A 14,144-nucleotide genomic window follows, 5' to 3' on the forward strand; every position below is an offset into this window, starting at 1 on the left:
ATGGTTGATATGTAGATGTGTATTATTTCTTATAATGATATCGTTTTCAGTATTCAAACTTTAAATAAAAAATTTATTACAATTTACTAAGATCCTAAAAAGGTCATGCCTTCCAAAAATTATGTATAGCTTTCACTTGAGATTTCTCGTGAAGACTTGCCCAATTAACAATTTGCATGATAGGCGGACTTACTCATCAACCGTCATATTAAGTTCCAGCCATCACATCTAATCCAAGGTGACATGAGACACATCAAAATGCCATTCTACGAAACCTATAATGTTAGGCCACTTGCTTTTACTCACCAATATCAACTCAGTACGTGATATCTCAAGATACGAGACAATCAGTGTATAAAAGATTAAGAGCCTGAAGTGAGGGAAGAAACCATTATCCTCCTTCCTTCTCGCCAAAACCTTCACTCTCTTCCCTTACAACTCTTGCCACTCTTTCCATTCATCGATAAATCCTAGCTTAAACCAATCCATCAACACAAATGACAGAATCATAACTTGCTAATATTTTGAGGAGCATTTTGGTTTTAGTTTACAACAACGCATAACACTGCTAACTTTTGTTCTCCATTGGTAAAGCATCAAACTCTTACATCCTTTGCGCTCTAAAATTTAAAAAAGAAAAAACAAGACATTGATATTGTAATAACTTTCACCTTTAGCTTTTAAAAATAGTAATTATTACAAGTCCATACCCTAAGGTTTAATATGCTTTTCAGATCTTTCCATTGATATCTTCGTTCATTGAGAGCTGAATATGTTTGGGTTTCTCCTGGAGATTATTATGCTCTAAATCCCATTTGCTTGGTTCTTCTTCTATAATTCCTCTTTTCCTATATTTGCAGTAAAGTCCAAGTTGCAATATGCCCAAGGGGAGGCCAACCAGATTTGGTGACTGCCATATATAATAACATATAAACTGTGTCAGAAAAAAAAACATTTATTGATTTTTGTAAAAAATTTGTAAATATCAAATGAAGCTTTCTTTTGAAATGATAAAATCCAAGGTTTAACTACTATGATGTTAGTTCAAATGTTGTTATGCATCAGTTTTTTATATATAAAATATAAACAGTTAAAAATATTTTTATAAGTGTAATTTATTTTTTAAAAATATGTTAATAAAAAAATTTATGAGATTTAAATTTAAAACTTTAAACATTCAAGCTACTATTTTTTATTTTTATCAATCTCGATGCGCCATAATGTAATAAATATAATACGAACCGCTAGAAGGAGATCGTGACTCAGTAGTCCATAAGCCAACCAAAGAACACTAGCCAAGAACGAGAAAAAAGATAAATAAAACGGCATAAATTCCACACTCTTTGTCATTATCACTTGTTTCTGCAAATTTAAAATAAAGAAAAATAATCAATTCCCACACGAAGCTGAAAAAAAAAAATAGAATTTTCTTTTCTTTTTTAAAGGGCTTACCACGACGACAAGTGGAGCAGCATACATTGCCACTGAAGCCACCAGCCCAATAGTCCCAACAAAAACTTTCCGATGATGATGATCATGAAATACAAAAGCCGATATAATTGCGGTTACGGTAAATATTACCATAACCATCGTCGTTGTGGTACCAGCTTTAATCTGCAAATTTTTTCACCAAGCTACCATCAATGGAGATCACATGATAATGAAAGAAGAAAAAGAAAAAACAGGGTTTTATTAAGAAACTCGCCTTTCCTCTTGTTGGAGCAAACCAAAGATAGATGAAGATGAAAGATAACTCTAAGATGATCCCTAAACCATTAATGGTGATGACAGGGAAATTTTCCCACTTGTAGCTCACAACAGGCAATCCATACCATGTGTAAAGGAGACAATTCGATAGTGCAACGATGTATGGGATGCATGAGAATTCTTCAGTGCTTCTTTTCCTTATTACCCTTGTAAAAGTCAAGCTGTACAACACATAGATATATTTGTTTATCACGTATGTATGTATGTATGTATGTATGCATGTATGTATGTGCAGGAATATATTGACATTACATTGGTGCAGCATAAAGCAACAAAGAAGAAGCATTGCCTGCAAGAGAAAGATCGTGTCGGTATTATGCTTTTTGTATCAGCAAAAAACTAAATAAATAAGTATAGAGGAGATGAGAGAATTAATACCCATGATACCAACTGCTAGGCGTAGCCTATCACCCATGATTTTGGACCTAAAAAGAAACAAAAAATGGTCCCTAAGATATGGAGAAATAAAATGGTCCAAAAGGTGTGAAAAACTTCATAAAAAAACTACATAATTTAGTTATGTCTTATGGATTGTTTTAATGAGGTTGAAGGGATATAAATACCAGTGAGATATTGGATTTTATTCATGAAAAAAAGTGGGGGAAGAAGAATGGGAATAATTATTATTTTTTTAATTGAGAGAATTTAAGAATTGGAAGTGCTGTCTACGTCTTATAGGGACTTGTGGATGCCAATAGCTTGATTTTAATAAGAATGAAAAAATAAAATAAACATTTTTTTCTCTAATTGTTCTGTTAGGTTTGATAATAAGGTCAAATGAAAAATGGAAAATGAAGTATATATCTGCTGTTTATGGTTAGTGGAATATATCTCTAGCTAGCACTCCCATTACCCCCACTTGGAACACTAATTTCTTAGTATTTAGTTGTTTACCGCCAACTTCAAGGTCTAATATTTTCACTCATAAATTTCTTACGCCAACTTATGGAGTATGAGTTCGAGTTTAATCATGTGCAATAAGGTATGATTTACTTTTTCAAGTAATTATTAAGGTATTATAATTTACTTTTTCAGGTACTCGAGCAGTTATGCTTTCAATTATGAATCTACTCGATAAGAATAAAATTAAAAATTTTGTTTAAAGGAAGTTAAGATAAGATTATAAAATTCGGGAGAGTCAAAACTAAAAATTTTGTATTAAAAATGCTTAAATTAAATTTTCTATTTTTTCAAAAAACTAAAATTATAATCTTTTCATTTAATCAAAAGTTAAATGAATATTTTAATTTTGGGAGGGGCTAAAAGTAATACCCATTTAGCAAGGGGGCTAAGGCTCGTGCTTGCCGGCCCCTTTGAGTACGCGCGCCATGCTGCTAGAGCTCTCGATAGAATAAAAGAATAAATAAAACCTTGTCAAAGACAATACTGAACTTGATAAATATACGAAATCCTGTTCATAAAAGATATCAACTTATACTCATTTAAAATTAATCTGTTTTTTTTATAATTTTATATATAATTAATAATTTAATAAGTTAAATTTTAAAATATAATCATGCATGTAAAATGCACGATGAAGCAAGTTAGCTGACAACGATAAAGAGAAAATAATTGGTTTGAGACTAAAAATGGAAAAGCATGTAGAATTTTGTTTAATTTCTGTACAGAATGAAGAAAATTTTAAATCAATTAATGAAATAAGAGGTTTTGCCACCATTTGATAACTAAGCTAGGAAACAATTCTAAAAAGAAAAACAAATCTAATTAAATTAAAATCAATCCGGTAATAGAGAAAATAATACATTATCGTTCATTTTTTGAAGATGTGAGGCATGACTTTAAACCCTACCAAATATGGATGCTCTCGTCTCTTTGGTAGATGGTTGTGCGCTATGCATGATTTGATTCGATAAGCTTTGTTCTCTTTTTGTGAACCCGTCGTCTCTCCAGACAAACATATTATAGTCTAAAGCTATTTCTATATGGCTCCTTGACCAGGGAGGAGACCATCTTATTTCAAAGTTAATCAAACTTATTATATATGTTTGGGGAAGGGTTCTACGTTGGATTCTATTAACCGTCCAATCAAGAAAGATCGTTGACATCAAGAATCACAAATAAATTATTCAATGCTTATCAACTCAATCAATCATCGTGTGATTGCAAACATCAAGATCAGTTTTCTTTATAACTAGCAATTGTAGTCTACAACCACAAAATTCTAACCCAAGTCAAAGTATTCTCTTGAAAATGAGGCTATATACAAGTAAAAAACTTTAAAATCTTTCAATCAAGTTCTTAACTAAGCGACCAGGTAGCAATATAGGTGAAGCCATGAATTCAATTTGGGGGCAAATTTAAATTTTAGAATTTTAAGAGATCAAAAGTAAAAAAAAATTATTTAAAACAAGCTTAAATTAAATATTTTATAAATAAAAGGGACTAAAATGATTATTATACCACTTAGTTAGGGGCAAAGGCATCTCAAAATCTCATTAGACATATACTTGGATTAAGCTGGGTCGGGTTGAATTTTTTTTTTCTTCTCTTTTTCAAACATGTTTTTAGTTCAACACGAAAACTCAAAGTACGATTTTCAACTCACCATGGAGCTTTATATCAAATTTATATTATCTAAACTCAATCTGATCTACACAGATAATCAAAAATCCTAAATCACATCATACGCTAATGTCCCAATTATGGCCATCTTTCCATTTCTGCATAAAAATTCATAACTCCCCCAAGTTAGCTCTATGTTACAATTTAGCCTAATTAATGTAAACCAAAGAATCTATTTTTTTTTCTTTTATTCTTGAAGTGAAATAACATGTCAGAAAGACCCAAGTGATGAGTGTGGATTGATGTCTAATGGCTACCAATAAAACCAATCCTATTAGAACAATGAATATTGACCCTAAATTAATAATCAAACTTTATGAAGAATATATATAAAAAAAGAGTTAAACATTATTCTCATTCAATATCATTATAATCAGAATCATATAACATGATATTAACATTACAAATCATAGTTGTTGTTTCGAATGATGACAAATGTGTAGGATTTTAATTTTCATGACATGAATATATAATGTAATTTTTAAAAATATATAAATATATTTGTATCCCACATTGATTTAATATATGCAGGGAAGCATCTCTCATCATCTTCTTGTATAGTGAAATTGAAAAGAAATCCATGAGAGATGAGAATATATATTTAATGGAGGTTTTTATGCCCTTCATGGTGATATCATCTTCTTCCTCTTGATGGGTTGTTTTCCATTTTCGATTCTTGGTTGCTTCTCGTATTTATCATTGAAATATATATATTTATATAAATGAAAAAAATCTGCGACGAATTTATCAAATACCTTATATGGGGTTTCTGATGCTCTGTTGTGCTGTACATTGTTCTGGTGCTTGAAAGTTCTTACAATCGGAACCAGGTTTGATTTGATACTATTGAATCAATTAAAGATATTGTTTTATTTATATATAATTATTTAAGAATATTAATTGGTTAAATTATGGTATTAATTCTTATATTGTGTTGTTGTGAATTTAATTTTTATATTTTAATTTGAAATTTTTTAATTTCTTTTCTTTTTTAATTTTGAAATAAAATTTTATAATTTTTAAAATCTTATATGATGAACATATTATCACATGTAAAAGCCTCCCAATAATAAGTCTAACATCCTAACTTGGTCCAAATACGTCTTTTGTATACTCATTAAGGTTCAATAATAAACATTTATTTTTATACAAAGCTTACATTTACTCGCGACTCTTTCCCAACCCTTAAATCAAAAGAAAAAAAACTGTTTAACGCCTTTGAACTCATGAGTTCAACAACAACAACACCAACTCAACTCAAATTTAATCAACAAGTATTTCTAATAATTAATAAGTATACGTACACAAAAGAGTGAATAATACGACACTTGTATAACATCACGTGGCATTTAAATCAAGGATATAAATTTATTTTAAAATTTATTCTACGGATATAATTTTTATTCAATTATTTTATTATTCATACCTCAAATCTCAATTTTAATAATAATATAAATGAGTCAAAGCTGAATCAGCTTCTACTTTCAAGTTCTTAAATTTAGCAACATGTAACAATGTTATTGGAGTTAGGTGTAGAAATTAAGATAAGATATGATATGTTGTCAAAAAATAAATATAAAAACACTGAATTATTGCTGATCCAAAGATTGTTGAGTGTACCCAAATGAGATTTTAATGCTTTTCCAGCAAGGCAAAGAAAATCATTTTTTATTTTAATTTTAGTATATAATAATATTTTATTATCATTCAATAAAATTTGTATTTGATGTATTAATTGTGTATAAATTTATGTAAAATCAACAAATTATATTAAGATAAGGGGTGAAAGTAGAAATTTTATAGTGGACTAAAATTGAATTGTAAAATTTTTAAAGTGGTGAAACCAATTTGTTAATTGGATCATTACAATTTTGAAGGCTTAAAAAGGTAATATTACCAAATAAAGAAGGCCAAGCTTACTCTCTACCCTTGATGTTGACACCTAATAAAATGTTGATCAGTCTGTAGATGACCCTCCATGAGGAATAATTTGCAAGCAACCCTTCATATGAGACAATCCGCAAACGACTCTCCACGGACCTTATTTGAGTCGGCTTTGAGGCAATTTACTACACACCCTTTGTTGGGACTACCAAGGCATAACCACCCATACGACTTTAAGGATGAGAATGTTAGAGCAAGACCACATAGTACGCCTGATGGCGACAACTAACTTACAATGACACTATCACCTAGTCAACCCACAAAACCACGTAGAATACTATATTATCAACTATGCAACACTATAGGACAAGGGGTGGCTCCCTATAAGACTAAGGATGGGTTTTCTCCCTAGCAACCTTACACAACAACCCTAGAGCATCCTCCTCCTCCTCTATTCTCTTACACCGGCTCTCTGCTTATCACATGTGAATCGACGCTCTCCTTTACCATCTTCTCCTCTCTATTGATAGCTCATATCAACTATAACTTTTAACGTTAATATTTTTTTTAGCAAGAACATGTGACATCTTATGATTTGTTTTGGCTAGCCAGCCAACCACAAGCCTCGAGAAAGTATAGAACATCTAATCATCTTGGCAAACCATAAGTTTAGTGGTTTTGGCTACCAAGTTTGTGTCAGAATTTCAATTTTTATACATGCGAGAACGACGAGAATTAAAATTTCTGAATTGGACTAGAGATAAAATCAGTTAAGTTTTCGATTTGTAGATTTTCGTGATCTGAATAATTCAATTAAAAAAATTTATAAAACTTCATAAATTTAAAAAAAATATTTAAAAACATATTCAACTGCTAATTTTTAGCCTAATTCAATTAGTCTTATTCCGATTCACAGTTAAACTAATTTAAAACCTTTCTCCAAATAAGTATCCGATGGTTACATTTCAACTTTAAAAAGAAATAAATCACATCTCTTGATGGTGCCATCCATTTAGTAGGATTTTTAGATACTCTCGTGGTTTCGTTAATAATGCAAATTTATAATTTAATAATTATAATTGGTTCTCTTTTCTTATATTTAATTATGTTTTTGCTAAAAATAGCAATACCATATTTGGGTAGGCATTAAACTAACGACAAATTAATCAAGTGCTCTTTGCTGCCTCTTCGTCTCTGGCTAGGAAAGTGTACATATTTATATCAAATTATCAACGTCATTTCAATTTTCAACCAACCAACCTTTTATAAGTCATAAAAAACTACAAATATCATAATTTTAGGTACAACCACGAAAAAAATTATAATAAAAAAATATTTAAGGGTAAATTATACCCAAAGTCATTAAACTATTAGTAACTTCACATTCTGATTATATGATTTTAAAAAGTTATAAAATAGTCTTTGAACTATTCGGATGCTTTTATTTGAGTTATTTGATTGTTATGTTTTTTTTTTTTAAAGTTCGGCTAGTAAGTTTCAAATAATGATTCAACAATCAATACAGTGAGTCAATGCCCATCAACGAGTAAAAGAACATATTTTAGATCTAAGTTGATTTAACAGTCAGTGACGGAGAGCTTTCAATTAGTGTGCAGATGGTGTGACCAAAGGTCATATAGTAAGAATAAATTTACTAATAGTTTAATACTATTGAGTGTAAGTTTACCAATATTTAATTGTTTACGAAAAGAATATTAATCATTACTCTCTTTTTTATTTTTAAAACAACACGTTGATGGTGCAAATGATGCTTTGCATCGTATCAGTTGAGTTTTAGGAAGAATATATTTTCTAACCTCGGTGTTAATTATATACTAATTTAGACTAATGACATATTAGCATTATCTTTGGTGAAAGTGATGAACTAGTCACCATACTTTTACCATATAATTATTTAAGCTTGATTATATTGGGCACCATAGTTTTGGACTAAATGGTTTCGTGAATACAAACTACTTTATTATATTATATATATACATATATCATGAGGGTGAAAAAATAAATATTACAATGTGATGTATAATTGATGATTTACAATCTTTTTGAGTATTTGAAACTTATATTACAGGTATGGGAATTTTATGTTCTTGTAGTTAAAATGACTATTAGTATACGGAAACGACTGTCGCGAGCCGATATAAGATGATGCCGAGGATGTTGATACGATTCAGACGACGTATCGGCGGAGATAATCAACTCGGGCTGGATGCTTGAGCTTCATAAGTGCCTTTACTTCGTGCTTTCGGACCATTTCTCTCGAAATGCTTAAGTTCCCAGCAATTTCTCCTAATGTTCTATCACCTTTACCGTCGAGTCCGTATCTCTGCCTGATTACCAGGCTCTCTTTTGGCTTCAGAGAATCGAGCTGAAAAAATACAGCAAAAATGAACAAAACATGGTCCAAGTAAGCATATGGGGTTTTTTCGATAACGATTACCAGTGAATGTAGATCAAAAGGGGATGGAGGCTTACCACATCATCAAGTGCAAGCCTGAGAAGAGCAGGTTGCCTTCGGTGATCGCCTCCAACACCATCGACATCGGTGATTCCACTAATGAACTCTTCTTGTGTGACGGAATGCCTCAAATGAAGAGATGCAACGGGTTTCGAGGCCCTCATTACTTCTTGGTACCTCTCGGGGGAAATCCCAACTCTTTTTATTACTTCATCGTCTGTCGGTTCTCTATGAAGTTCAAACAATAATTCCAGTTTGGCTCTTTGGATTTCTACTCTAACCTGCATCACAATAAACAGTTCAAAAATAGTTCATATTTCTACTAAAAGAAGCAGCCAGGGCTTCTACTGCTCAGCTTATCGGTCCAAAATCTCGAGCCAACAATTAGCAGCATAAGGCAGCAGTCGAAATGTCACTAAAATAAATGAACAAACAGAATATGCACATTGGTCTACCCAACACCATTTCAATGTATGATTTTATTTCGGCCTTGGGCATTTCGAGCATGATCATATCATTTGCTTGCAGTTAGATTCCAGTATTGCTAGTTGTTTCAAGCAAATCATATATAGCATATGCTTAAGTGAGAAGAGAGCTTACTGATTCAAGTCCAAATGAAACACGCGTGAAGCTTGATAGGGTCATGGAACGTATAATTGCATGCCTAATCCAAAAAAGACCGTATGTAGAAAGACGGAATCTCCTTCTTGGTTCAAAGCGGTCGATGGCTGTGATAAGTCCTTTAACTCCAGCCTGACAAAGGTCTTGAAATCTTGGACCATTTGCAAAATCTTGAAAATATTTTTTTATCACAAACAAAACGAGCCGGAGGTTGTGCTGCGTGAAATAAAGCAATACCTCTCAGTAGTTATCATTGAAAGCCAATGCCAAAATGCTCACAATAAGCTTTAGCCACAAACTAGGCAAACACTGCTAAAATGGATATATGATATCAAAACATGGCTCTTCTTTAGAAAAGTTCTATTTGCCTGTGCAGTGTGGGTGATGGGTGAGGTTTGATGTTAGAACAACAAGAAAGAAACCCTCATAAGTGCTTATGTCAAGATATTTAAAAGGGAACCTCAATGACTGCTGCAAATTTATCAAAACTCGGTCAAATTACTTTCCCACATGTATTATTGGATCACGGAAAATTTGGCCGAGGAATGGTACGCTACTGGTACATCAACACCAATAGCATATATGAAAGACTAGTATATGCTCTACTAAACCACCTTGAAAGTTTAAACCGCACGTACTATCACGGTTCCTTTTCTTTTTAATTCGAAGCATCTCTAAGCAATACTGGTGGTTGAAGAGGAATTACCTTAATGAGCTTATTTCTAGCAGCTCGACCAACCTCTAACTGTCTTCTCACTTGAGCTGCACTCGAATTTGTTGCCTCAGCTAATTCATCTTCAGTAGGATCTCTACCCAGATCCTTTTGCAAGTTCTCTTTTGCCTCAAGCAGTGCCTGCAGTTTCAGCAAAATATGTCAGAGGCAAGCACAACCAATGCTTCAAAAAAACTAAGAAACATGGAAAACTGAAGGCTAGCAGCAGTCTCCTTTTATTGAAAAGGTGCAAACCTTCATTGGCTGCATTAGCTTAAACAACCAAGTATGTTCGGTGGACGGCAGAACCGGAGGCATCTTCATTTTCTTCCAGTCCAGGCTGACCAAATCGGTTGAAGCCGAATAGTCCCGGACAAGCCTATCAATCTTCTCACTTTCATTCGAGATACCCTTTTTACTCTGGCCAGAAACAACTGACTTTTCTTCTCTATTCTTTTTCAGTTCAATCCTTTTATCAAGGCCCAATCTTCTATTCTTCTTAGTCTGGCTCCGAACCACGATCTTATCATCACCATTATCCGCTTTCCCATCACTTTCTTTAGATCTCTTCCTCCTCAGCTGGCGTCCTTTGGTCTCACCTTCACTCCCTTTTTCATCAAATGTTTGAGTCGAAGGGCTAAGCTTATAAATGTTTTCGAGTTTGGCAGCGGCTTCGTTGTAATCTACGTCCACGGTGTACGGAGAACCTTCATCAGTAAAGTCACGGTTTACAGTCTTGGAAGCCTTTTTCGCTTTCCCGCGTCTCTTCGGGTGCTCCTTAGCCGTTTCCACCGGCAAAAGATTATGGTCTCGAAGCGTAACTAGAGCCGTATTATTAGATTTATCTGCTTTAAATGCCACAATACAAGGTCTTCTAAATGTACATCTTTGAGTAGAAAACTTTGTGCCTAATCCTACTGGAGTTCGGGCAGCTGAACTAGAAACACTAACAACTCCCATCTCAAATTGTCTTTTTGCAAAATTTAAGCAAAAAACTGCAACCAAACAAACACGTGCATCAGCAGCAGTACAAGAAACATGCAACAGATTCATCAATATTACATAATTAAAACTAATTCTTTTAACACAAAAACACTAATATTTATGCTCTGCATCTATATCTAGAGTTGATCAAACAAAATTTCAAACACCAAGCTTTGTGCGTTTATATAAATTGATCATCAAAATTTTCTACAACCCACTTCAAATCAACATTAAACAAAATCATGAACAGATCAAAATTACATATCGTAACAAAGGCATGTCTTGTCTCTGTTACATTCATCCATAAGCAATTCAGAAACGTTAACCAGTTCCATGCAAAGAGAAAACATACCTGGTTGAACAAAGCAAACGCGAGTTGCTGAGTCGACTCGGATCGTGGGATTCGAGGAACTCGCGCTTTTTTTTTCCTGGCTACAGCGAATCCTAAAATGATGAAAGATTTTTCAAAATATAAAAGAATCATTTAAATTTAAAGACGTAAATTATGTTGTCCACAAATTATATCAATGGGGAAAATCAACGGCCGAATGGAGGCAGTTTCCAAATCCAACGGTGGAGGGACTGACAAGTAAGATTTAAGGAGAAAGGAATAAGAAGGGTGTGATGACGTGGCTACTAGGGAAAGCAGAAAACTGGACAAAAGGCGTGGCGAAAAAAGAGTGGAAGAGTAGATATTTTAGGGGATTTAACGGATGACGTTTGATACACGTGGTTTGATTTTATTGGAAAAGAATTTCGTTTTCAGCCTGCGGGACCCAGTACGTGTGGTGGCCTGGGACTCTGGGGGCGTATTCTTACGTTGCATGACCCGTAGCCATAAATCTTTTCTTTAGCAAAAAAGCCCTTATTTTTAAATATTAAATAAGTAATTTCAAATATTCATCACGTATTAAATATAGTAATTAAGAAAATAAATATTCACTAGTATCAAGTTCAAATATACTGAAGTGTGATTATCCTACTATTTAAGGATTGGAAATAGATTATGAGCAGTTTTAGGTATTGAAATTTTTTATCTATTTCTAAATTTAGAAAATGTTAGTTTATTTTTGATCTAATGTAGAAAAATTAATTTACCTTTTTTTAAAAATGAATTAGTTTACTTTTTGGTCTAACATACCTATTTTTGAATAAATGAATAAAATATAATCAAACTCCTTGTACAAAATCCTCGTGTACTTTTACTAATTAAAATAATTATAAGTTGTCAATAAAGACGAAAAGCATTTTCAATAAATTTAATTTATTTAAATTTATTCAATAATCCATAATAAAAAATAAATGATAATTTATAATTTTTTTATAAAAATGTGAAAATGATAAGTATATAATCAGCTAATTTACATCTAATGTAGACTTTTTCTTAATTTTATTTCAATATTATTTATCTTTTAAATATTTGTATTTTATTTTAGCAATATATTAATTTTTAAAAACTTTATGTTTGTTATGTTAAAAAATTTGATTTTGTTTAAAATAATGTGAAATAAAATAACCATAATTTAAAATTTAATTTATTATACAATTTAATTATATTTTATACTTAATTCTATGAAACACATCAAATAAATTTTATAACTTAAAATTAATACTTAACTTTAAATTTATCAAACACCACTTAAAAGAGTTGTGGTTAAGTTATGTGTTGACATCTCAAAAGTCAGTATCCAAATAGTATAATTGTTATCTCCTGTCTAATATTAAGTTTTTTATTGTAGGATTGGATCAATTTAGTTTTTCTATAATAAAATAGATCAATTTCATCTATTATTATTAAAAAGAATTAAATAATATCACGTTGTTATTAATTTAATATTATTTTATTTTTTAATAATACAAATATTAATTTAATTTGATTATCTATCAAATATTTTTATTGTTATTATATACTTATATATAGATAGATAGATTTTTCTTTCTTTTTCCTTGTGCATCAGAGTTAATGAATTTTGGATCCATAGTCTAAGCTCTGGTCAAGTCCACATTTCTCGAAGAGCTTAGACATCATGTGTTCCTGCCTTTTGGTAGTGACACTAATACAAATTTAATTCATTCGATTAAAATTTTTTTAGTAGTGTCGGAAACAGTGATTTGGGATCACTAAATCTGAAAAGTAAATTTGAAATTTTAATAAATTACTAATTATGGGTCAAGTGTGAATTTAGAAAAAAATTTGAATTAGTGAATTTTGTGATTTAAAAAGAATTTAATAGGTAAATTGGGTCTAAAACGAGGTATCGAGACCTCGAATTCATAAGTCGAGCCATAAATATTTTTATAAATGTTTATGGAGTATCATTGAGTTAGTATTAAAGTTTCTTTAGAAAATTTTAACGTTGGGATAGTCAAATAATTAAAAGGACTAAATTAAAATAATGCAAAATTGAATATCGACAAAATTGAAAAATCTAGAGATTTAATCATTTTCTTCAGCCAAAACGCCATGAGAGAGAGTGTTTTCAAGCTGATTTTCATATTTTTCATCATGTAAGTTCAATTTTGCTTTTTCTTTGTAATTTTCATTTTCGTGACTTTTACAATTAAGTCCAACTATTGAATTCATTTGTTTTTGATTCTATGAATGATTTTGAAAGTTAAAATGAGTGATTAATGAAATTTTATGATGAATTGTCATATATTTTAAGCTTTAATTTCATTATATTATGATTTTATTAAGTGATTTTAGTAGAAAATGATTTTAGGACCTAATTGTGAAAAATATAGGAATTGGGGTTTTGTACTGAAATTATGAATATAAAAGGCTGTATAATAGCCTAAAATTATTATATAAAGTGTTATTTTAGGAAAAATTAGTTCAATTAAAGTGTTAATTGAGTAGGGACTAAATTGTAAAAACTATAAATTTTGGGGTAAAAGTGTAATTTCAAAATTGAAGGGCATAAATTGCGAAGTGAATTAGTATTAAATTAGATGCTAATGAATGGAAAAATTTATATTATATATCGGGAATCCAAAGATAAACGCGGAAAAGAGGAAATATCAAACTAGTCCTTGAATTTTTACAAATTCTACTGATTGGCCCAGGTAAGTTCATATGGCTAAATTTAATGAAATGTTATGAAAATTTCATGAATG

The 14,144-nt window shown here is 31.2% G+C and overlaps 2 protein-coding genes across 2 annotated transcripts; both read right to left on the minus strand.

Annotated features, from left to right (window-relative positions):
- Positions 1-503: 503 nt before the first annotated feature.
- On the minus strand, positions 504-2,311 carry LOC105765468 (bidirectional sugar transporter SWEET3). Its single transcript, XM_012584572.2, has 6 exons — positions 2,146-2,311; positions 2,020-2,056; positions 1,706-1,928; positions 1,453-1,614; positions 1,243-1,362; positions 504-910 (listed from the first exon to the last, which is right to left on the minus strand). The coding sequence occupies exons 1-6, from the start codon at positions 2,180-2,182 to the stop codon at positions 731-733; spliced, it is 759 nt and encodes a 252-aa protein (XP_012440026.1). The 5' UTR covers positions 2,183-2,311; the 3' UTR covers positions 504-730.
- Positions 2,312-8,246: 5,935 nt separating this feature from the next.
- Positions 8,247-11,533, minus strand: LOC105765469 (RNA polymerase sigma factor sigE, chloroplastic/mitochondrial). The gene is made up of 6 exons (XM_012584576.2): positions 11,380-11,533; positions 10,299-11,038; positions 10,038-10,184; positions 9,311-9,547; positions 8,728-8,991; positions 8,247-8,620 (listed from the first exon to the last, which is right to left on the minus strand). The coding sequence occupies exons 2-6, from the start codon at positions 11,001-11,003 to the stop codon at positions 8,423-8,425; spliced, it is 1,551 nt and encodes a 516-aa protein (XP_012440030.1). The 5' UTR covers positions 11,004-11,038; positions 11,380-11,533; the 3' UTR covers positions 8,247-8,422.
- Positions 11,534-14,144: the final 2,611 nt, after the last annotated feature.

Source organism: Gossypium raimondii, chromosome 12, assembly GCF_025698545.1.
Source record: "Gossypium raimondii isolate GPD5lz chromosome 12, ASM2569854v1, whole genome shotgun sequence".
NCBI lineage: Eukaryota > Viridiplantae > Streptophyta > Magnoliopsida > Malvales > Malvaceae > Gossypium > Gossypium raimondii.

Excerpts from the sequence above, each read along its gene's own strand:
- LOC105765468 (XM_012584572.2), bottom strand. The coding sequence starts at position 2,182 with ATGGGTGATAGGCTACGCCTAGCAGTTGGTATCATGG. Across the intron at positions 1,929-2,019 it reads TTGCTTTATGCTGCACCAAT|CTTGACTTTTACAAGGGTAA; the intron begins GTAATGTCAATA and ends TGTGTTGTACAG. Across the intron at positions 911-1,242 it reads GTCACGATCTCCTTCTAGCG|TCACCAAATCTGGTTGGCCT; the intron begins GTTCGTATTATA and ends TATATATGGCAG.
- LOC105765469 (XM_012584576.2), bottom strand. The coding sequence starts at position 11,003 with ATGGGAGTTGTTAGTGTTTCTAGTTCAGCTGCCCGAACTCCAGTAGGA. Across the intron at positions 10,185-10,298 it reads AGCTAATGCAGCCAATGAAG|GCACTGCTTGAGGCAAAAGA; the intron begins GTTTGCACCTTT and ends CTGAAACTGCAG. Across the intron at positions 8,992-9,310 it reads TTTCATTTGGACTTGAATCA|GTTAGAGTAGAAATCCAAAG; the intron begins GTAAGCTCTCTT and ends ATTGTGATGCAG.